General features: G+C 42.4%; 1 protein-coding gene across 1 annotated transcript in view; it reads left to right on the top strand.

Moving 5' to 3' along the window:
- Positions 1-3,616: 3,616 nt before the first annotated feature.
- LOC307152317 (sodium/glucose cotransporter 1-like) overlaps positions 3,617-24,499 on the top strand; it is a gene marked incomplete at its 5' end in the record, with an annotated part of 50,828 nt that continues 29,945 nt past the window's right edge. The window contains 6 exons of the mRNA XM_079860851.1: positions 3,617-3,751; positions 19,951-20,022; positions 21,725-21,829; positions 22,923-22,982; positions 23,117-23,221; positions 23,871-23,976. Of these exons, the coding sequence (XP_079716977.1) occupies positions 3,617-3,751; positions 19,951-20,022; positions 21,725-21,829; positions 22,923-22,982; positions 23,117-23,221; positions 23,871-23,976 (583 nt within the window). The remainder of the gene's footprint in view (positions 3,752-19,950; positions 20,023-21,724; positions 21,830-22,922; positions 22,983-23,116; positions 23,222-23,870; positions 23,977-24,499) is intronic.

The following is a 24,499-nucleotide window of genomic DNA, read 5'->3' as shown; positions in this document are numbered from 1 at the left end:
TCAGAAGAGTAAATGAAAACTCTGGAGGCGCATTTGTAAGTACAGATCAGCGAAAGAAAAAAAAGAGAAAACAGTTAGTAAAACATGCAGTTTATTAAAAACAAAGTCAAAAATTTTGCCTACGATTTATTTTTTTCCGGTTTCAAATACATTTTATTAAGTTGAAATTTAGATTTTCATTAATTTCTTGAAAGGTTCGTTCAATTTTAAAGGCACAAAAATAATCCCATAATAAACTTGCTGAAAAGTCACATGCAGACATTTTTTCTGCAACATGCAGAAAAAAAAACAGGACATGAAATCATAGAGAAGACCTCTGGTGGAGCCTCGTGACTGTGCATCAAGGTCAATAAAGTGTCAGATAATTGTACCTTTTTATGACAAGCCTTTTACACCCTGAACTAACTTTGGTTTGTCATAAAACGATAACATTATCTGACACTTTAAAAGACTTATTGATGCACAGTATTTGTTTTTTTTAGACATTATTAGACATTAAGTGCATTAGTATTAAGAGTTCCTCAAATATATACTGTCCATATATATACACTCACCTAAAGGATTATTAGGAACACCTGTTCAATTTCTCATTAATGCAATTATCTAATCAACCAATCACATGGCAGTTGCTTCAATGCATTTAGGGGTGTGGTCCTGGTCAAGACAATCTCCTGAACTCCAAACTGAATGTCAGAATGGGAAAGAAAGGTGATTTAAGCAATTTTGAGCGTGGCATGGTTGTTGGTGTCAGACGGGCCGGTCTGAGTATTTCACAATCTGCTCAGTTACTGGGATTTTCACGCACAACTATTTCTAGGGTTTACAAAGAATGGTGTGAAAAGGGAAAAACATCCAGTATACGGCAGTCCTGTGGGCGAAAATGCCTTGTTGATGCTAGAGGTCAGAGGAGAATGGGCCGACTGATTCAAGCTGATAGAAGAGCAACTTTGACTGAAATAACCACTCGTTACAACTGAGGTATGCAGCAAAGCATTTGTGAAGCCACAACACGCACAACCTTGAGGCGGATGGGCTACAACAGCAGAAGACCCCACCGGGTACCACTCATCTCCACTACAAATAGGAAAAAGAGGCTACAATTTGCACAAGCTCACCAAAATTGGACAGTTAAAGACTGGAAAAATGTTGCCTGGTCTGATGAGTCTCGATTTCTGTTGAGACATTCAGATGGTAGAGTCAGAATTTGGCGTAAACAGAATGAGAACATGGATCCATCATGCCTTGTTACCACTGTGCAGGCTGGTGGTGGTGGTGTAATGGTGTGGGGGATGTTTTCTTGGCACACTTTAGGCCCCTTAGTGCCAATTGGGCATCGTTTAAATGCCACGGCCTACCTGAGCATTGTTTCTGACCATGTCCATCCCTTTATGACCACCATGTACCCATCCTCTGATGGCTACTTCCAGCAGGATAATGCACCATCTCACAAAGCTTGAATCATTTCAAATTGGTTTCTTGAACATGACAATGAGTTCACTGTACTAAAATGGCCCCCACAGTCACCAGATCTCAACCCAATAGAGCATCTTTGGGATGTGGTGGAACGGGAGCTTCGTGCCCTGGATGTGCATCCCACAAATCTCCATCAACTGCAAGATGCTATCCTATCAATATGGGCCAACATTTCTAAAGAATGCTTTCAGAACCTTGTTGAATCAATGCCACGTAAAATTAAGGCAGTTCTGAAGGTGAAAGTGGGTCAAACACAGTATTAGTATGGTGTTCCTAATAATCCTTTAGGTGAGTGTACATACATACATGTAAAGAAAAAAATACTTTTACATGATGATTGCACAACACGTTACATTTTTTAAATGGTATTTTGGGGTGGAGATGTTTATGGAAGACATGTATTACGAAGTTAAATAGCATCTGATTACATTTCTGAGAAACACCAGCTCATTGGTCAGTGTAATCTTGCTGTTTTTGATTATGTAAAAAATCTGTCAAGAGATGCCTTTAACAGACCATAAACAGTGATATGCAGGAGTTACATTGTATGATCGATTTATAATAGTATAGTAATAGTGAATAAGAAGAAGGCCGTGCAGAAGGGTTTATGATTATAAGACCTAACATCTTAAAGATAAGTGTTCATGGCTGTGATGAGATATGACAGTATTTTTAAAGGCATTGTTGAGCAGTTGATAAAGTCAAAGATGTCTTTGTCAACCAGACCTTATGCCAAATGATCTGTTTTTAACTTTAATCTGTGCACGTTTAAAGCTAATCCATCATTGTCTATACCAAAAGAGAGCATACTATGAATTTCCCCATTAGATTAGATCATAGACATTGAGATTTGGCTGCTCATGGTATCGTGATATAACCATCTACTATCTGACCCTGAAAATGTTCATGGCATCATTGGTTAATGACTGATCCTTTAGCTGCACATTCAGAATGTTGTAGCACATTTCTAAAGAAAAATGTGGTTATCTAATGAACTTAAAGAATTTCAGTATTGATAAACCATAGGTGAAAAGTACCTGGATGATTGACTACTTCTGGCGAGATTCTGAAGTGCACATCCAATGAACACTTTACTATCCCATGAGGCCACGGGATAGGATAAATGAATGGCAGTGAAGTGACACAACTGGTGCTGTAGATCACATGACAGTGACAACATGGCTGGTGTAGTACGTCTGAATATCATTCTAATCTACACACATTCATACTATACAGATAGTACTTTTTTAACAGTCACAAAGCAAGTTTCAAACCAAATGTAATACCTGTGATTTTGGACAACGCATCTTTCTTAACTTGTTAATGCTGTGCTAAGATAGTAGCTAAACTGTTAGCTTGCAAACTAAAGGCTAACTGAAAACACATAGGAAAATGTTTAATTTAAAAAAAAAATAGCTTTGGTAATTTAATGTAGTATGTAATTAGATTATACAAATGATAAATTATATAAATGTACATATTTTCATGATTAAGAATAAATACACTGTAAATCAGATTTCAGTCATTTTTAATCAGGCGCTGAGCAGCAATCCTTTACAACTTTCTCAGTAGAACAGAATAGATTTTGCCAATTGTATCGCTTCAGGATGGAAGGGTGATTCATATCCATTAAATGATCCATCTGTAGTGTTGGAGCCCAGTATGCAAAATTTAGTTTGATGTTTCATCAGCTATTTTCACTTTCTTTTGTCTTCAAGCTGCAATGCCACTTTGCACATCAGGGTGTCCTTAAACCAGTGTTACAATGTGTAGACTAATGTCTGGACCATAAATTGCAGTAGTTGATCTTTAGCTGAATCAATGAAACCCATTAATTAAGATGCAGGTGATGTGGTTGATGAAATGTGCTTTTACACTTTACAGAAACCCTGTCTCACACTTCCCACAATATAAGTTGATCATTAATGATTCTCAATCTCAGATTTTGACAGCTGTAAGTCACAAACACAATTTTATAATGAACTCTGAGGAGGTCACACCCATCTGTAGACGCACACGTATAAGTGAAAATGTGCACACACTGTCACACACCTGCAGGTGAACGTTTGAGTTAGGTCTCTTTAACATCGTGTCAGAGAGGGACGCAGTGTGGTGCTCCACTTAACCTGCAAACACCATCAAAATGGGGGAAGATTATTTTGGATTCTCTTATCTCCGCAGTGAGAACAGAAGAAATGTCACCATTCATATTAACAATCCAGCGGACATCTCTGTGATTGTTATATATTTTTTGGTTGTTCTGGCTGTGGGAGTATGGGTAAGTGGCCAGCAGTTTACATCCACCAACATTTTCCACTGACTTGTTGACCTTCCGTCAACATATAAATCTACAAGGGCTTGGACTATGTTAGATAAGTCTGAAGAAAGAATGATGATTCTGGCTGATTTGGCAAAAAAATTATAATATAATACATAATAATATAATATAATAGTCAAATTCTGAGTTTGTTTTAGTCATGTTTATTGTTTGTATTTCTGTTTGTATCAGTTTCCTTGTCATGTTCTAGCTTGTCATTGCTTCTAGCTTGTTAATTAGTTATATTCTCATCACGTACTGTGGTTGTAAAGAATCGCTCGAAGACTAGGAGTCCAAACAAAACACTCTTTATTATAATCCACAAGGATAATGCAGGTAACACAGAAGAATAATAGGTAACCACTTTGTACAACTAACTTAGACTAACACCAGACAAATAAAGAGGAGCAACTAATGTCGAGTTCGCACTGAACGATTTTAGGCCCTATTTTTGCTCGCTGGTTTTGTGAGATCACCGAAAAATGCCCGAAATCATAGGCAAAGTGACAATCACGCAGTGGGAATTATCAAAGACGCCCTCTGAAAGAATCAGGTGTCCACACACTAGCAAGTAAATGTTACCCCAGATAGTCGTGCTGTGTGAAAAGAACATTGACCCGACTACTTTGAAAATCGTGCAGTGTTAACTCGGCATAAGAGAATTTATAGAGACTAAATGAGATAACTCAACAATACACACCAGGGGCCCATTCTTCGTACATGGCGATTTGGCATGATCTTGGATTGTTTGGTTCTTCGACGCTCATCCTGGACTTGCTGTCATAGCAACAGGTGCGCAAGCTTAAACCTGCTCGGGAGCAGGCTTATTTCATGTTAACAGGATTAGACTGCGGCTTCATAAGCGGAGCTGATACGGGAAGTCCAGCGCAGTGCAATAGTGCACTTTCTGAGATATATATTTTTTCTCGTGACTCGTGAGATTGTCATTTACATTATTAATTTGTTGGAAACGCACATTTATTTTCGACTTGTCGGAGTCGGGCTTTAACTACAGCACAAACTGTTTGCATTGCCCTAAGATTATTTGCGAGTGGCTCTTTCGTCTGTCGTGTCATTCGGAGTTTACCTGGCGCTTTTAGGTTTAAAAAACAGTTTCAGTTTTAGATTTTGTGAACAGAAAGGGGATTCACAATGTAAATGTGCAGCCCAGTTACTATTGTGATTCTTAATATTCCAGATTAGTAATATTATATCAAATTTAAAAAAGGCAGTTGACTAAAATCTTCCATATCACAAATGTGAAAGCAAAATGGCCAGGATCTGTGCATGACGTAAGAATTTTCAGAGATTCACATTTATGCACATTATTTGAAAGTGGTAAGGAAAGTTCCACAATTAAATATCAAGCTCACTGTATTACATACACTTATGCTGATCCTAACAGAACTGCATTTTTTCATAGGTGATTATGACATGTTACAATGCAGTTACAATGCAGCTCTAGCCAGGACAAGGGCACACAATGAAATGAACTTTGGCTAACTAAAGGGAAGATTTCAGTGTCTGAAAAGTCTAAGGGGTTGTACATCTGACAGGGTCTGTGACATTGTTGCATGTGCCATATTACACAACATTGCCAAAAAAAAAACAAAAAAAAACTTTTCATTAAATGTTTAATAAAACACAAATATGCTTAGTTCCTAAGTGGTCAAGTGTCTGCAACAAGAGATATTAGACACCTATTAGATGCCTCATGCAACAAATAAAAAGGAAAAGTTGGCTATACACTGCCCACCTGTAGGCCTATGTCTCCTCTGTCTGTGCAGACACTTCTGTAGGCCTTTCTGTAGATGTGGAATCCTGCAACTTATATTGCAGCCAAAAAGCATACAAGTATAAATTAAGTAAAGTTATTTATGCACTTGCAGGTAGGCTAGTTCCTCCATATGACAGTTATCTGAGAGGGTTTATTCACTGTCCAGTGCAATGGAAACAAATTGACATTACAAAGTCTTATACTTTCTTTCCTTTGGAAAGTTAGAAAATGTCCACTTACTGCACATATTTCAGCCACCACTTTCTTGGGAACAGATACAAGTGTTGGTGTATTATGTAAAAGTGCACAAAAGAGGAAAACGTCTCGGGTTACGTCTGTAACCCTTGTTCCCTGAGAAGGGAACGAGACACTGCGTCGTTAAAAACGACTCTTTGGGGACGCTCCCTGAGCGCGCGCCTCTGAAGTATGAATGAAACTATTCCAATCCTGATTGGAGTTGCGTCATGACGTAACATGTGACGGCATACCCGGAAGTATAAATACACGCCGGCACACACACACACTAGCCTCGTGATGAAGCAAGTCGCTCCCAGGCATGAAGGGGCGTGGCAAGGCGACGCAGTGTCTCGTTCCCTTCTCAGGGAACAAGGGTTACAGACATAACCCAAGACGTTCCCTTTCGAGGGAACTCGCACTGCGTCGTTAAAAACGACTCTTTGGGGAACGAATGCCCACTATGCCACGCATCAAAATGCTTGCCCCTGTGTGAAACTCAATAGGCACAAGCTAGGGCGAGAGAACCCGCGCACCGGGCGTGTTAGGGAGGTGCAAACTATAAAATCTGATAAAAGTGTGTGGGCTAGCCCAACCGGCTGCCTCGCAGATCTCCTGGAGGGGTACCCCCTAGTAGAGGGCCCTAGAGGATGCCATACCTCTAGTGGAATGGGCCCTTACGGCCAAAGGTGAAGGCAGATTGCGCACCTGATAAGCCGAAGCAATAGCCTGTACAATCCAATTACTGATTGTTTGCTTGGATGCAGGGAGCCCCTTCTTAGGTGACCCAAAACACACAAATAGTTGGTCCGACCTCCTCCAAGAAGAGGACCTCTCAAGGTAAACACTCAGTGCTCTGACAGGACAAAGCACATGGAGTCTCTCTTCTTCTGCCGACACATGTGGTGGAGGATGAAATGCCTGCAGAACGATAGACCTAGCCAAGTTAGAAGGCACCTTAGGCAAATAGCCAGGCCTTGGATGCAAAATGGCCTTAACTCCTCCCGGGGCAAACTCCAAGCAAGCTGGCGACACTGCCAGGGCTTGGAGATCTCCCACCCTCTTAAGCGAAGTAATGGCTAAGAGAAAGGCCATTTTCAACGTCAAGTCCCTAGGTGAAGCCGACTGAAGTGGTACGAAGGGGGCCAGGGATAACCCTTCAAGAACCACTGCCAGGTCCCAGGCAGGAACTCTGGTCCTGGTTGTCGGTCTCATCCTCCATGTACCACGGAGAAAACGTATGACCAGCTGGTTCCTCCCCAGCAGCCCATCACTTAGTGGTGCATGGAAAGCCGCAATGGCGGCCACGTACACCTTGAGTGTGGAAGGGGTGAGACCAGCAGAGAAACGATCTTGAAGGAATTCCAGAACTGAAGCCACTGGGCAGTTAACTGGGTCTAACTCATGTTCTCTACACCAAGTGGAAAAAACATTCCACTTGAGGCCATATAATCTCCTTGTGGAAGGAGCTCTGGAGCTAAGTATGGTCTCAACTACTCCAACTGAAAGACCAGCATCTAGGTACTGTACCCCCTCAGGGGCCACACCCACAATTTCCACAGCTCTGGGCGAGGGTGGAAAATTGTGCCTTCCGCCTGAGACAACAGATCCCTCCTCAGAGGAATCTGCCATGGCGGGCCTATCAGGAGTGCTATTATGTCTGAGAACCATACTCGGGCCGGCCAAAACGGGGCTACAAGAAGTAGACTGACTCCCTCTCGACGGACCCTCTCCAGAACCCCCGGGAGCAGAGCAATCGGGGGAAAAGCGTACATACGAAGCCTCGGCCAGGCCTGTACCATGGCATCCAACCCTAGTGGGGCTGGATGTGTGAGGGAGAACCAAAGTGGACAGTGGGACGTCTCTTGAGATGCAAATAGATCCACTTCCATTGGTCCAAACCTCTGCCATATCAACTCCACCACATCTGGGTGAAGTCTCCATTCCCCGGGCCTCAGCCCCTGCCTCGACAGGATATCTGCTCCCTGATTCTGAACCCCCGGGACATACATCGCTTTGATGGACAACAGCTTGCCCTGGGACCAGAGGATAATCTGATGCGCCAGTTTGTATAGAGGGCGCGAACTGAGACCCCCCTGTCGATTCAGATAAGCGACCACCGACGTATTGTCTGACCGTATCAAGACGTGGTAGCCCTTGATGTCTGGGAGGAAGCTCCTCAAAGCTCTGAACACAGCCAACATCTCTAGGCAATTTATATGCCAAGAACGATGATGGTCCTGCCACAGACCCCTGGCAAAGCGGCCGTCCGTGACCGCGCCCCAACCAGTGAGGGAGGCGTCTGTCGAAACGGTCTTCCGGCAACATGACGCTCCTAACACTGGCCCTTGGGAAAGGAACCAAGGTTTCTTCCATATTAATAGGGACCGAAGGCATCTGCGCGTGACCCTGATAGTTCGGAACGGATTTCCCCTCTGGGAAAACCCCTTGGCTTTCAGCCACCACTGAAGGGGCCTCATGTGTAACAGGCCCAAAGGTATTATGTTGGATGCCGCTGCCATGAGGCCCAGCAGTCTTTGAAATTGCTTTACAGTGATGGCATGGCCTAGCTTTATCCCGGACACCATGGCCAGTATGGACTCGATACGCGCGGGAGACATATGTGCCCGCATCGTAACCGAATTCCATACCACGCCCAGAAACGTAGTTTTCTGAGCTGGTTCCAACATTCTTCGTGTTGAGTCTCAACCCCAAGTTCCGAATGTGGCCAAGGACGACATCTCGATGCCGAACTGCCATTTCCCGAGACTGGGCCAATATGAGCCAGTCGTCGATATAATTCAGTATACGGATACCCTGAAGCCTCAGTGGAGCCAGAGCTGCATCCATACATTTGGTGAACGTGCGGGGAGAGAGTGCTAGGCCGAACGGAAGAACCCGATATTGGTACGCTTCGCCCCCGAAAGCGAACCTCAGGAACCTCCTGTGACAAGGAAGGATGGAGACATGGAAATACGCATCTTTTAGATCTATCGTGACAAACCAGTCCTCGGATCTGATTTGATTCACGATGATGGGAATAGTGAGCATCTTGAATCTGAATTTCCTCCGAGCACGATTCAAGTGCCTCAGATCTAAAATTGGTCTTAGCCCTCCATCCTTTTTTGGAACTATAAAGTACCGGCTGTAAAACCCGGTCTCCCTGTCTGGAGGAGGAACATGTTCTATGGCCTCTTTGACCAGCAGAGATTGTACTTCTTGTTCCATTACCCGAGCCTGCTCGGGCACCACTGCAGTCTGTACCACCCCAGCGAACTTGGGGGGACGGTGACCGAACTGCAGTCTGTACCCTATTTTTATTATATGCAGGACCCATGCAGATATATTTGGAAGACGTTGCCACGCTTCTGCAAAATGTACTAAAGGAACCAGCCTCTCGAGGTTGGCCTCGGGTATTTTTCGAGCACTGTTCTCGACCACCTGAAGCGAAAGACCGGCAGGATTTAGCTGAGACTGACTTTGTGACCATAGTTGATGCTTGTTTACACATCTTTGGTGTGTGCATTCGCTGGAAATTGATGTGAACCGAAGCGTTGTAGACGGCGGGAAACCAACATCGATTTCCTGAGGGCTCCGCTGCGAAAACAACCTCGGTTGCTCTCGTGCGGGGGGGACAGCCCTCCGAGATCCTACCACCCCGGTTAGGACCTCTTTCCCGAAGCCCGTTTCGCCTGAAGGACGTCCCTCAGGTCACCCTTCTGGCTAGCGGACTTCGGGTGAGACCGTTTCCTCTGTTGCCAAGCTCCCGAAGGAGGGGCTCTAGAGGCAACGCTCTCTTTCTGCTCTTGCCTGTATGAGGAGCTTGTCGACGGCTTCCAGGATTTGGACTTTGAGCGGCGAGGGAGATACTGCTGGAACGCCGCAGATTGCTTCCTCGCCTCCTGAAACCTGTCGACGACAGTTGTAACTGCGTCACCGAACAGGCCAGAAGGCGAGAGCGGCGCATCCAGGAGAAAACTTTTATCTTTGTCCTTAATGCCTGATAAATTCAACCACAGATGCCTCTCCGTGGCTACCAGAGCTGACATGGAGCGGCCGATAGCACGGGCCGTCTCCTTGGTAGCCCGGAGAGACAAATCTGTGGCTTTACGAAGTTCCGCAATATCTTCTGGTGTGGGACCCTCACCCTCGTCCAAATCCTTCAATAGGTCGGCCTGGTATGCCTGCAAGATGGCCATTGTGTGCAGACATGAACCAGCCCGACCTGCCGCCATATATGCCCTGCCCACCAATGCAGAGGTATCTCTATATGGTTTGCTGGGCAGCGCCGGGGCTTTCAGGGATGATGCCGCTTCAGGAGAGAGGTAGCGGGCAAGAGCCTCCTCCATCTGCGGCAATCTCCCATACCCCAACTCTCTCGCACCCACCACGTGGCTATAATCCACAGCAGACGGATATGAGACACGAGAAGAGTGGGTTTTTTCCCATGATTTAGATATTTCTTTATGGAGATCAGGGAAAAATTGTAAGCCCCGGCGCTGAGGTTGTGAGCGGTGCTGCAGGAAGCGCTCATCTAATTTGCTTTTATTTTGTACTTCCTGCTTATCAAGTGGCCAGCTGATGTTAAGTCTGGCCACTGCACGCGTCACAACCTCGACAAGCTCCTCATAAGCGGGAACGTGAGCTGGCGAATTTAACTCACGATCATCCGCCTCGATGCTGAGTACATCCACTTCCTCAGAAGCAAACAACTCAAGCATCGGACCCTCGTCACGGGCAGAAGAAACCGCAGGGCGGGCTTCTGCACCACAAACGAGGGCTTCAGAATCTTCAGCCGAAGAATGAGAAAGTGCCGCAGCAGTCTCATTCTCGTCTGCAAGATCCTTTTGCGAACCCCACGATCTGAGTCGCCGCGCCGCCTCAACGGACGCGGGACCCGAACCGCGGGGAACGCGAGCCTGGCCATCCTCATCAAAAATAGCCAGACGGGAGCGCAGCACTCTGATAGGAAGTGCTTCACAGTGACCACAAGCAGCTCCCTCGAGAGCTGCCTGGGCGTGCTGCACTCCCAAACAGTTCACACATAACTGATGTGTGTCCCCACCCGTAATATATCTAGGGCAGGGGTGCACACATTGTGTAAACTGTTCACTCGCCATATTATATACTGCTTTAGATAAGTGACAAACAACACCAAACAACACAGACAGTAACAGAGAGCACTTGCTGAAGAGCGAAAGCTAGTGTGTGTGTGTGCCGGCGTGTATTTATACTTCCGGGTATGCCGTCACATGTTACGTCATGACGCAACACCAATCAGGATTGGAATAGTTTCATTCATACTTCAGAGGCGCGCGCTCAGGGAGCGTCCCCAAAGAGTCGTTTTTAACGACGCAGTGCGAGTTCCCTTGAAAGGGAACACAATGTCATTACAATGAACTACACTCGGGAAAAATGTGATCAATAACTCATGGCAAAATATTTTTACATTAACATAAGTTTAGCAGTTTTCACTTTCACAAGTCAAAGCAATTCATCATTACTCAAGATTTAACAGTTGAAATGACTATACGTCCTTAATTTAATGCAGCAAAAATTATTTTACAGTGTAGGCTACTAAGATCTTTTTTTTTTTAAGCCTTTTTCTTGGTTGCTTTTATAAACAGACAACCATTTATTTAACAGTGCCTTTTATAAAAGAGACTATAATATAACTAAAAATGACCATTATGTAGAATATTTTTGTACTTCACTTTTATTTGTTCCCATGTTCTAGTGTGGTGACTCTGACATTACAATGAACAAAGTAATTATGCAATTATTAAAATACAAATATATAGGCTAATAAGTGATAAAAACATCTAACATGGCCACTTCTAACGGATTTAAATTGTCTGCTACTTTTTGCCAGCCCTCTCTCCTGGCTTTTGCAGACTTTGAGGTGTTCCCTGGCATTTTGATTAAACATTAAAATTCTGAATAAACTTCGACTATTAGTTCTTGCTCTGCTGAGGAGAAAAACTGAGCCCGCTCTTTGGCCACGCTGAGCAGCCAATAGCAGCGTTGCTGATCAATGTTTCTACTATCGATACATATCCCCTTTTAAACCAGCGCATGAACGCGCAGTCATCTCAGATAACTCAATCCAGCTATACTAATCATATCCAGCAGGTGTGTTCGAAGAACCTAATTAGCCAGATCATGATTAGCACGATGATATCATCTTGGATGTGTAATTTGATCTTGGATGTTTTAAGCAACGTACGAAGAACGGGCCCCTGAACTGAGGACTTTAATCAATCTGTAACTAAACAGCAGGGAACAGAGGAGAACAGAACTAATTAACAAGCTAGATGCAATGACAAACTCGAACAAGGAAACTGAATCAAGCAGAAATACAAACAGCAAACATGACTTAGGGTACGTTTACACACAGTTTTCACAGAGTTTTCTGCGTACAGACGACACCATTGTCAAACCGATCCCCATTCACACGGATCAGCGAAAACGCTGTTGCGGACTGTAGGGTTTTAATATAGGTAGGTGAATGCTCATCCACTACGGGGCTCCGGTAAGAAGCGTGACAGGAGACAGGGAACTGGTTTATAGATTTGAATGTTCACACGCATTGGCGTACTGCTGTACGCTGTCATCCAGCTGTACTGAGTTTTCTGTTATATGTACAAGGTATTGAATGTGTTTTTTCTGGAATAAACAGAATAAAAATATACATCAGTGTATGTCTAATAACTTTGAGTTACACAAACATAAACAGCAACTCACTACTGACACGTTATTTATATATAAACCAATGTCACATGGGATTAACAGCTGCGAACATATGTGAATCACTGTATACAACTCATATTATGATGTTGTGCAGAATGTAAAGTCCGATTGCACAAGATGAATATTTGAATACAACAATGTAACAAACATGCATCACTTATTACTGTGTATAAATAAATAAACTTACATTCACATCACACACATTAACACCTGAGGGAATGGCGGAGCAAACGGCCGGTGAAAGTGAAAGTAAACACAATAGGAATAGTGGAAACTAACGTTTCCCAGCACCATACACAGTAAAACGTTTCATAATAAAAGTCCTTCTCGTATACTGTTATATAGGTAATTTAGAACAGCCGCCCCCAGATTAGCATAGCTAATATGTATAAAGATAAACTCCCTAGTCCTTGGAGTCGGTGTCACCTCCACCCGGAAGTGCTGGAAGTCTGACAAGTTTGGCCACAGGTCGTAGGTATAAGCGGTCATTGATCTTGATTTGAGCTGAACGAATGTGTCCATCATCACTGGTAATCAACTTGACAACCCTACCAGTTGGCAATTGAGCTCTGGGAAGCTGCGGATCCATAATCATTACCACCATGTCCTTAGTTAAATCCTGGGTTTTTTGCTGCCACTTCTGGTGAGTCTGGAGGCTTGAGAGGTAACGTTGAATGTAGTATGACCAGAAGTGATCCACAATGGTCTGAGAATGTCGCCAGCAGCGCTTGGATAGCGTTTTGGGAGTGTAGATCACCTGGGGAAGTGAGGCATCTCGCCGCCCCATAAGCTGCATGTTAGGGGTAACCGGGTCTGCAACATCGGATGAGACGTATCCCAGTGGCTTGCTGTTGAGGATTCTCTACTTCAATCAGTAATGTACATAGTACTTCCTCTGGAACCGACTGGCTCCCGATAACTACCCGCAGGGCAGACTTTACTGATCTAATCTCCCTTTCCCATGGGAAAGGGAGATTAGCACCACACTTCAGCACACCGAAGTGTGGTGCGGCGGGAGGATTAATTTTAAAGTTGATCTGATGACTAGCCAACAACTCTTGCAGTTTAGATTCCATTACTTTGAAGGTTTCGCTTAGCTCGGTCTCAGCTCCTCGGATATTGGTCCCTTGATCCGAGAGGATTTCGGATGGGGTTTCCTCTGTGGGCTATAATGCGTCTTAAGTGCCAACAAAAATGCATCCGTATTAATGTTGTTGAGGAGGTCAAGGTGAATGCATCTGGTCGTCAAACACTTGAAGATGACCCCCCATCGCTTTTGCGACGGCCCATCGCTAGTGCGACAGCCAATCTTCACAATGAAGGGCCCAAAGCAGTCAACTCCAGTTGAAAAAAAGACGGTTGGTACAGTCGCAGACGAGCTAAAGGTAAGTCAGCCATGATAGACACAGTCGGCTTGGCTCTCAAATTCTGGCACTCCACACACTCTCTCTGATGTTGCCTTACTGCTTGTCTGCCTCTCAGGATCCAGTAGTGGTGACGGAGTTCAGCGAAAAAACCTGTCAGGTCCTGGATGGAGAAGGCATTCATCAAAGTGCTTTATGAGAAGTTTAGTCACCTTATGGTTTGGGTGTAAAACCACTGGGTGGATCTCCGTTTCACTTAAGAAATCCAGTTTCCGCAGTCTTCCTCCCACACGGATCAGTCCTAGTGTGCAATCCAACTCTAGTGCAAGTGTGTTCAGATGGCTGGATGCAGTCACAGGTTTCCCTGCCTTCAAGGCCTTAAGTTCCCCTGAGAAGGTCTCCTCCTGACATCGACTCAATATGAGTGTTTCCGCACTCCGCTAATCAGGGTGGATCCCTGCTAATCCGCATGCTCATGCCTTGGGTAGCCACCCCATGAAGAAACTGGTAAGCAGCATCAATCAAGTCCTTCCAGGAAGTGTACTGGGATGCATCAAGAATGCCAGAACCTTGATCATTTACAACTAGACCACAAAAGACAACTTTCTTTGTCTCTGATGTGTCATCTTGGGCCATCAAGAGCATGAATGGCCAGTGATCTGGTGGTTCACAAAGGAATTTTGGACCCTGACTCCACCTGCCTTGGTTCGCCAGCTCTGTAAGTGTCTTCCCTCTAGTAATATCATCCGCCGGGTAATTGGGGAAATCCACATACCTCCATGAGAGAAGCTCTGTCAACTCTTGGATTTCTGCAACTCTTGTCCCAACGAAAATATTATACCCACAAGCCTCGGACTGTATCCAAGTCAGGACAGTAGTAGAGTCAGTCCATAATGTCACTTCCTCTTTGGGGATCGTCAGTTCCTGGCTGAGGAAATTGGCGAGCTGGGCACTGGTCAGAGCTGTACAGAGTTCGAGACGTGGGATTGACAGTTTGGGGGTACCCTAGAGCGGGCCATGACAAAGGAGGTATGAATCTCTCCATGCTGCTCAACAAGGAGGTAAGCAACTGATCCATAGGCCACCTCTGATGCATCACCAAACACATGCAAGCTAAATTTTGATGTCTCCACATCAAAGTTGGAAGGGATGTAGCATCTGTTAAGCTTGATCTTGCCGAGGTCAGGCAACTCCTCCTCCCATATTTTCCAATTCTCTAGCAAGTCTGTAGGAAGGTTCGGATCATCCCAATTCCTTGGTTTAGCCCAAAGCTTCTGGACAAGAATCTTGGCCCGTGTGGTAAAGGGAATGATAAACCCTAGAATGATAAACATTGTGACGTCAAGACCTTGTAAATGTGTCTCATTGTTGGAGGGTGCTCTACCATGGCACGATGCCAGTAGCCCAGTTGGTCCTCTAGACAGCGCCACATCAAACCCAGAGCTGGTTCCAAAGGATCCAAATTATACTGTTGCAACCACAGTTCAATGCTCTTTGAACGAACCGTTGATGGTAAATGCTGAACGACTGAAGGTACATTAGAAGCCCACTGTCTTATTTTAAAGCCCCCTGAGGCAAGAAGAGGTCTCATCTTGTCGATCAATTGCTTAGCTTGCTTTGTCATTGTGGTGTACAAGGTGGTGTGGTATGAACCATGACTATTCAATGGGCTGCAGATTCTCTGGTGGTACCTTAACAAAATACCCTGAATCGAATCTGAGGTGTATATTGCCACATTCTCTACAAGGTTTCTTTAGCATGCATTCCTCACATTTATGACTTGTATGACCACATTTCCAACATCTCTTGCCATCCTTTATCCACTTGAGAATCTGTTCAGGTGAGCACTCAGTGATTTCACTGCACTGCGACAAGTAGTGCTCTTGACTTTTACAGAACAGACACAGACGTTTCAGTTTCTTGACTAATTGCTGACCATGAGCGGGCTCTGGATGGACATAATGTACTGTACTAACCTCTTTGGGTTGGTCGCTGCCATGATAAACTGCTGTGAGTCGAGTTTAGGGCTTCGGAATGGGTTGACGTTCTCTATGTGGGACTTGAACTTTCTCCGTCTGGTAGCGCTGTACCATTTTAGATGACAGACGCTGAGCCTCTGCCTTCACTTTCAACCAGTCAGCAAGGTCATGGAAGTTATACGGGTTGAGGCTGTCAGTGCTCAGTTGGCCTCGTAACTGGAGGTGCTCAATGAAACTATCTCTGTAGTGCTTGGATAGCTTACTGAGTAGTCTGTCGACATGCCCCATGCAAGTGAGTTCTCGTCCTTGTGGCCCCTCAAGTGACATCAACATGCCTACCAACAAGTCAACATTGAGTGCAAAACTCTGGAAATCATTTGCATCCCCAGCTCTAATATCAGGTAAATTCAACAGGGATGCAGTTTCACCAGCTGATGAGGTTGGCCATACTGCCATTGCAATGCTGTCATAGCTGCTGCATAGGGCGCAGAATGATGTCAGCATGTTTGGGCTATTAGCCTTGCTTCCTCCAGAAAAAAAACTGTTCCATCAGCACCCTGTATTTATAATGTTCAGTAAGCTCAGCGTGAGGATTGAAGAGAAAGCCAAAGCCATCTTCAGATCCGTAAACTCTCTCTCACTATCATTCACAAGCTTCGGTAATTTGGGGATTTGAACTGGCTGGAGTGGAAGTGCCGAAGGTATTTGCTGATAAACAGAAGTTGGAGGTTATGGCGGGTACATCGCTGGAGAGTCCTACCACGTCTGTACTGGAATATGTGTAGAAGGCTGAGTGACATAAAACCCTGGGAACAATGATGGGGGTCAATAGGGTCTGGCATGGTGAATGACTGTCGATGTGGTTGGCATGGCACAGCAGGCTGTAACTGATAGACAGGTGGCACACAAATTGTGTAGGCTGTTGTAGCTAGAGGCAGCTTCACTGATGTAACAGTACGTGGCAATGATGAGGTAAGCTGATATGAAGGACGAAAATCTGGTATGCTTGATAATGTGGTGCAGGTAAATGTGAGACACCAAAGTATGGCGGAGTCGTACCATATGTGCTATTAGTCGAAGTTTGTGTCATATGCCATGGGGCTGACTGTTGAGAAATGTCTTTGGTGGCCACAGCAGCTGGGAATGACTGGCTTGCATACAGGATTGGGATAGATGGCACTGCAGTAGTTTTCAGTCAGACCCATTTTTCATGAGCTGAACTCAAAGATCTAAGACTTTTTCTATGTACACAAAAGGCCTATTTCTCTCAAATATTGTTCACAAATCTGTCTAGATCTGTGTTTAGTGAGCACTTCTCCTTTGCCTAGATAATCCATCCACCTCACAGGTATGGCATATCAAGATGCTTATTAGACAGCATGATTATTGCACAGGTGTGCCTTAGGCTGGCCACAATAAAAGGTCACTCTTCTACACAGAGGTAGAGGGGTAAACAAAGGAACGAATAAAAGGCTTGATGCAGGAGACATGGAAGACAGGGTGAACACGATGAAAGGGTTGCAGGAGCCGAAGCTGGACCATCACCGGACTGATCACCTTGGCAATAGGGTATGGCCCGATGAACCACAGTGCCAACTTCCTAGATGGCACCCTAAGAGGCAGGTCCCTGGTGACGAGCCACACCCTTTGCCCACAGATGTATTTAGGTGCTTCAGCCTGATGACGATCCGCCAATCTCTTGGTGCATTCCCCAGTTCGCAGCAGTGCCTCCCTGGTCCGCCTCCAGGTCCGCCGGCACCGATCAATGAATGCCTGAACTGAGGGAACCGCAGCTTCGGGACCCTGTGAGGGAAATAGAGGGAGTTGATAACCAAGACAGCATAAGAAATGAGATAACCCAGTAGACGATACCGGCAAGGAATTATGGATGTATTCAGCCCAGGTGAACTGCTGGCTCCAGGACGAAGGATTGTGGGAAGCAAGACACCGGAGAATCCGACCAAGGTCTTGGTTCGCCCGCTCTGTCTGACCATTGGTCTGTGGATGGAATCTCAACGACAGACTAGCAGTATCACCAATCTGCCGACAGAACTCCCTCCAAAAGTGAGAGACAAACTGGGGACCCCTGTCGGAGACCACGTCATCCGGAAGACCATGAATCCGGAAAACGTGGTCCATGACCACCTGAGTCGTCTCCCTGGCAGAAGGGAGTTTGGGAAGGGGAATGAAATAGACCGCCTAAGAATAATCTAGGTACAGGCATAGGTCCAATAACAGAGGCAATTCCAAATGGGTTGGGGAAAACTGAGCTGCAGGCCTGGACAGGACTAGGATAAACAAAACAGGATCAAAGAACTTGACAAGGCAAAATATAACAATATTTGAGAGGCTGAGAGTGACAGAAAAACAGTCAAAACACTCTCTCAGAGAAGGCAGATAGAGAGGGGATCTAAATAGTGTGAGAAATCAAACAAGAGGGGAATCAGGTGAGAGAGGTGTGCAAGAGCACTAATTACAATGCTGCGCAGCTGTGGTTGCCCAGGAAACAAAGTGCAGGGAAATTAAAGCTACACTGTGTAATTTTTTTAGTTGATTCTTAGCAAAAAACACTTAGTTCTTTCAAAAATATATGTGCTCATTAGTGTATATTTACTTCTTTCAAGTAATAAAGTATTCTCGTAAGTTTATAATCTGCCATTGAAAGTACATACGGGTGAGGGGTTCGAATGCCGGTCGCCATGTTGCCCCTCCATCTTGAAACTACATTAGCCAAAGAGGGACATACCTGTAAATTCAAGCTTCGCCTTTCACGCTTTACACTCAGTGACACAGAGACGAATGCGAGGGGGAGATTACTCGCGACTGCTGGCAGATTTGAAAGATTGCTGATGGAGGATCACGCCTATTTTCGAGGACATGTAGCAGAGTCGCCAAGGAAGTGAAAGAGAGAATTAAAACGTCAACGTGACAGGCAAATCAGCAAGACCAAAGTCAATATTGGAGTAACTTTTCCCAGATGGAAAGAGCTCATGAGGAGCAAAGATTTTAAAACGGACACCGAAGTTGTCTGCTTTCTTCTCGGCAGGTAATCCAGCCTATTTGTGTAAATTCGAAGTTTTATAGTTGCTTGTCTAACCATAGCATGGTTGTGCATAACGCCAGAACGACCTCTAGTATAACTTGCGTTACTTTTCCTCATGTCAATGGTGAAAAAGTATTGTTTACCTTGTAACATAAATCTGTGCTGCGACGGATCACAGGTGATGAATAGTTTTAAAGGCGCAATTGGACGAAGTCGAACTGGAAGCCATGTTAATCTTGGAATAATACGGCCACCGTAGGAGTTAAAACACCCTCGAAATTGAAAGGAACAGAAACTAATATTCACTGGGTAGTCATATACAATTTCACCGCTAGATGGGGGAAATTATCACACAGTGTAGCTTTAAGAAACAGGTGAGAGATAGGTGCGCAGTAGCACTGATTACAAATGCAGCACAGCTGTGGTGCTGTGGAAATATACAGGGAAACATAACCAAGAAACAAAGCAGGAAGTGCAATGATCAAACTCAAATCCTGACAACATGAAACAATACTTGATAAGGACACGTGGCAAACATGAGGGCTTAAATACACACAAGACTAATGACAAGACAAGGGATGACAACATCCAATGACAACATGACACAATCGCATGGGCAACACATGGCAGGATCACATGACTAACAGAGGGAATCACATGACTGACATGAAACATGAACCAAAACAAGACGTGACAGATACTTCTATCTATTTAACACTAAAAATATATATTTTTAAATTATTACTAAATTTACAAAGTTTCATACAGTACATTACAATATTCTCAAATCAACTCATGAATTTTTGGTACAGTCTTAATGTATCTTAATTAAGGGCATTATATTACTGGCATCATTTTTTTAACAAGGGCATTGAACGCCAATCTATCAACACTTTAAGAAATGTGTCTGCAGGTATGACACCATATAAAGTCAAATGTGATTTTGTCTAAAATGTTTAGTTTCTGGAACTCTTCATATGCTGAATTGAATTCTTCTTTTTTTTTGTTCAAAGGCAATGGTACGGACAAATCGATCCACAGTAGGAGGCTTTTTCCTGGCTGGCAGAAGTATGGTGTGGTGGCCGGTAAGGAAATGGACCTGGATGGTGGATGACCAAGCTTTAAACCGTAAAAGCATTTTGTTTTGTGCGCCAGATGTGATGGACATATACAAAATGACAATGCCTGATCATTTACTACATCAATAGTGATCAATCGGTGTGCAAAATGTGGTGAATTGTCGTAATGTGCTACTCAAGACTGAAACTGCCATAAAAGTAAGAGCTGATTATGTATCTATCAATAGCATGACAAGTGATTATGTTGGCTTGAGAAAGATCCCAAAAAAAATAATACATTACATCCTTATGCATCGCTTGCTGCCAGGAGTTTTACGTGCTTTTCCCAAACCACTGAAGTGATGTCGACGTCCAGGTTAGCAGTAGCATGAGCTGTCAGGCTGTCAGGTTATTTAAATAAACTCCTGATGTACTTACAAACTTTCCAATGCCTCATTTTATGAGTACAGAACCTATTTGTACTAGCCTACTGTAGAAGTTTGGTACCATTCTGGATATTATTAGTGGCGTAATTTACGAGATACATCATAGGATCCATTAGCGCCTGCATCCCGCTGATTTCTCTAAATAAGCTCTAACTTTAATAATGTTCAACCAAGGGAAAAAGGCTTCTGGGGGGTGTTTGGCCCTAGGTTGATTTTACTCCGAACCATCCCTTTAAAGGGAATGTGAGATGATGCTCTGATTGGTTTATTTCATGTTACGCCCAAACCACACCTATGAGCAATGTAGCTACTTCAGACCAACCCATTTTAGATTTGCGTCGAGATCCGCCCACAAAGTTACTTGCGTTTCGCGTTTGATACTTGCGTTTCAGATCATTAAAATAGGGCCCTGAGAGTCTCATCTCCCATTCTCTTTAAATGCCAGTTGCGCTCGCGCCATCTTAGATTTGCTAATCTAATCTAATCATGTAAATACATGATGGAATTTGATAGTGGAAAGACGGAAGACGTCTCCAGAGAGTAAACGGATCTGCTCGTGCGCGAGGTAAAAGTGTGCAAGCAGACCATCTACGGGACAATCTGGATTCCACCATATCTTTATGTACACAATAATAATCTTTTACATTGTAATCCTTTTATTTTAAATATTTGGCATGTTTCTGTCCCTGTGTGTTTTATAAGCAGAGTGTACTGTACGTGCATTGTGGGCCTGGCTTTATCAAGCCAACATCAAAGTTTGTTCACAAACTTTAGCTTCTAGTTTCACTTTGTTACTGATATGGCATGATAATGACCCTAACTGCCCCTCCATTTCAGAACCTTGATATGATGATAGGGTGAATTAAATCTTTTGTGGGGCCATAATGCTATGATGCCCAATGCGACCCGCAATTCATTACAGCTGCTTTTCTCATGCAGTATTTATGGAGCAATCATGCTTTATTCCATGATATAAAGTTATCACTTTATACGAAAGTTTGAAGCGTTTTATTTGTTATTACAAAGTTCATTGTTCCAATCGTTATTGTTTGAGTTACATGTCAGGTTGTGCACAAGAAGCAGTTTTTATAGCTTATCATCATGGTGATTGTATTGCCAGTTATAGTCAAACAGACTTTTGTAACCATTCTTACATGCAAAAAGGTAGCAGATCACTTAGATGTGGATTTCTGTTGGGTTTACCCCTCACACTGAATATCAAATGTTTGTTTAATAATAAATATAATATGAAGCAAAACTAAAGTATCTTAAACTTTTTTCAGATTGGAGCCTCTCTCTTTGCAAGTAACATTGGAAGTGGGCATTTTGTGGGACTAGCAGGAAGTGGAGCAGCTGCTGGTATCGCCATTGGAGGCTTTGAGTGGATAGTATGTTTAAAAAAAGCATAATAATTACATTTATGATATTTAATAATTATGTGTGTCATGAAATATGTTTTAGCCTACTATTTAAAACTATATGGATCATTAAAAAATAATGTTTTATAAGTATTTTGCATATATATTGAACTAAATTATTGCAATTTTTATAAATAATATTTTATTAATAATTAAGGAATAATACAAATATCAGATATGCAGAACTTATTTTTAATTATTATTTTATATCTGTCTTTCAACACAATAAAAACACATGTATAATTATTTATTAGAAGGATACTATGCATTATTATTATTGTTGTTGTTGTTGTTGTTGTTGTTAATGATAAGATATTAATAATATATTAAGGAACAAATTAAACATGTTTTATATATACATATATATATATATTGTTATAGTGCTTGTTAATATTTAAAATTAGCTTTTATTTTTACATTTTCATGTTCCATTTTAATTTAATTTTAAGTTTTAGTCATTTAGTTATTTACTTTTGTCATTTTTTTATATTCCTATTTAGCTATAATTTATTTTTATTTCAGTTAAAGTTTTAGTAATTTAAGTACTTTAATTTAAACTTCTTTTATTTCAGGTAGTTTCCAATGCAATATTTCTAATTTCTAATATAATTCTAATTAAGTTTGTAGGTTTTATTTTATTTCAGCTTAATTTAAATAAATGAAAATTATTTTTAATAGGTTTAATGCAAACACTTCACAATAAGGTCTCATTTGTTAACATTAGTCAATGCATTAGTTAACATGAAGTAACTATGAACAATATATTTTTACAGCATTTATTAATCGTTGTTACATACAACTTTTGATTTTAAAAATGTATTAGTAAAAGTAGAAATTAACAACTTTATTTAATTAGCATTCATTAACATTAATAAATACTGTAGTATTTTTCATTGTTAGATTGTTAACTAATGTAGTAAACAAATGTTAAGAAATGAAAACCCATTGTAAAGTGTTACCCTTTTATTTTTAGTAAACAATTACAACACTGATGGTTTTATGTGTAGAAAATATCAAATCAAATATCTGTAATTACAATCTGTTTTTAATTTTCCCCTCTCAGGCTCTTGTTGTTGTGATTATTCTGGGATGGCTCTTCGTGCCAATCTACATAAAGGCTGGGGTATGCTTACATTGCTTCCTCTCCAACCAGCATTACAGAACAAATCTTTCAAATATTGCTTACTTACACAACATGACTGTGTACTTTATCTCTGTGGTATCATTTTTATGGTCCTTTGTTGATGTTATCTGCAGGTCGTGACCATGCCAGAGTACCTGAAGAAACGCTTTGGTGGGCAGCGTATCCGTATCTATCTCTCTTTGCTGTCCCTGATTCTCTACGTTTTTACCAAAATCTCTGTGAGTCCAAACTCTGTCTCAGCCCTAACAGAAAAGTACATGTATTAAATGGTAATAACATGGTACTTTGAGAGGTAGTTTTCATGCAACACTTTTAGAAAATTTTAACATCAGTGGTGTAACATGCTACACTCATTCGAAAACTATTTTTAAAGCCTTTTTTTATTTCGTTAATTATTATGAATGCAGATTTTTTTGATCAATTATGAGAGACTACATGCACACATCAAGTACAAGAACATTTGAAATAAACTACTGAAGGCGTAAAATAAATTGTAACCAGTTTGTGTATCAGTTAAAAGACCAAAAATATTCACTTTCCCTTAAGCTTTTATATAAAGTTTTACCTTACATTTGCTTCTTCCCCTTATGTGTATATTGACAATGATTACCTGAAAAATGAGTTGGAACTTGCCAACATTTTCACAATATGGTGCTGTCTGTCCAGCCTCTGTATTTAGTTTGCTGATAATCTTTACATAAAGTCTTCACTAACACAGGTTATAGTCTGAAATGGCGGTGATTTCCTTGTAGTAATATATTTTATTGCCATGTGAATTCAGACTAAAAAGGGTTTAGATTATAAAGATAAAGACCTTGTTTTGAAACGGACAGTTCAAACTATTTTTCTGCCTTTTCCACCTCTCAGGGGGACATGTTTGCAGGGGGCATTTTCATCAACCAGGCTCTGGGACTGAACATTTACCTGGCCGTGATTATTCTGCTGCTGATTACAGCTCTTTATACAGTAACAGGTCTGTTGATATAAATTATATATATATATATATATATATATATATATATATATATACACATATGGTATTTATTGCATACAGTATATTTGCATTATACTCCCATTCCCTGCATTCCTTTTTTTTTTTTTTTTTTTTTTCAATTAGGGATGCAAAAAAAATAATTTTTATATGGTCCCTGAAGTTTATACTACAACAAAGAGTAAAGTCCAGGGTTGTAGGACCATGCGGTGGGATGCTTATTGTGGCGTGATATGTATGTGTGTTATGAGAAATTGCCCATTCTGACAATAGATAAGCCTGCTCAAGGCAAGCTGCATTGTGACTTTAAACTTCTGTCAACCCCATGGTCTGTTGTGTAATAGGTTTATCTCAGGAACAAACCAGCCCACCAATAAACTATAAGAAATCAGACATCATCCTGCCAGCTGTAAATGTTTACATGAGCTGTGGCTGCGAGTGTTTGTATGGTCCTGCGGCTGCTAAACTGCTGTTGCTAAAGCTTTAGAGAAATCTTTTATATATA

Source organism: Squalius cephalus (assembly GCF_949319135.1).
Source record: "Squalius cephalus genome assembly, chromosome: 24".
Lineage (NCBI taxonomy): Eukaryota > Metazoa > Chordata > Actinopteri > Cypriniformes > Leuciscidae > Squalius > Squalius cephalus.
The sequence above is the reverse complement of the archived record's forward strand: the minus strand, read 5'-3'. Positions and strand labels throughout refer to the sequence as shown.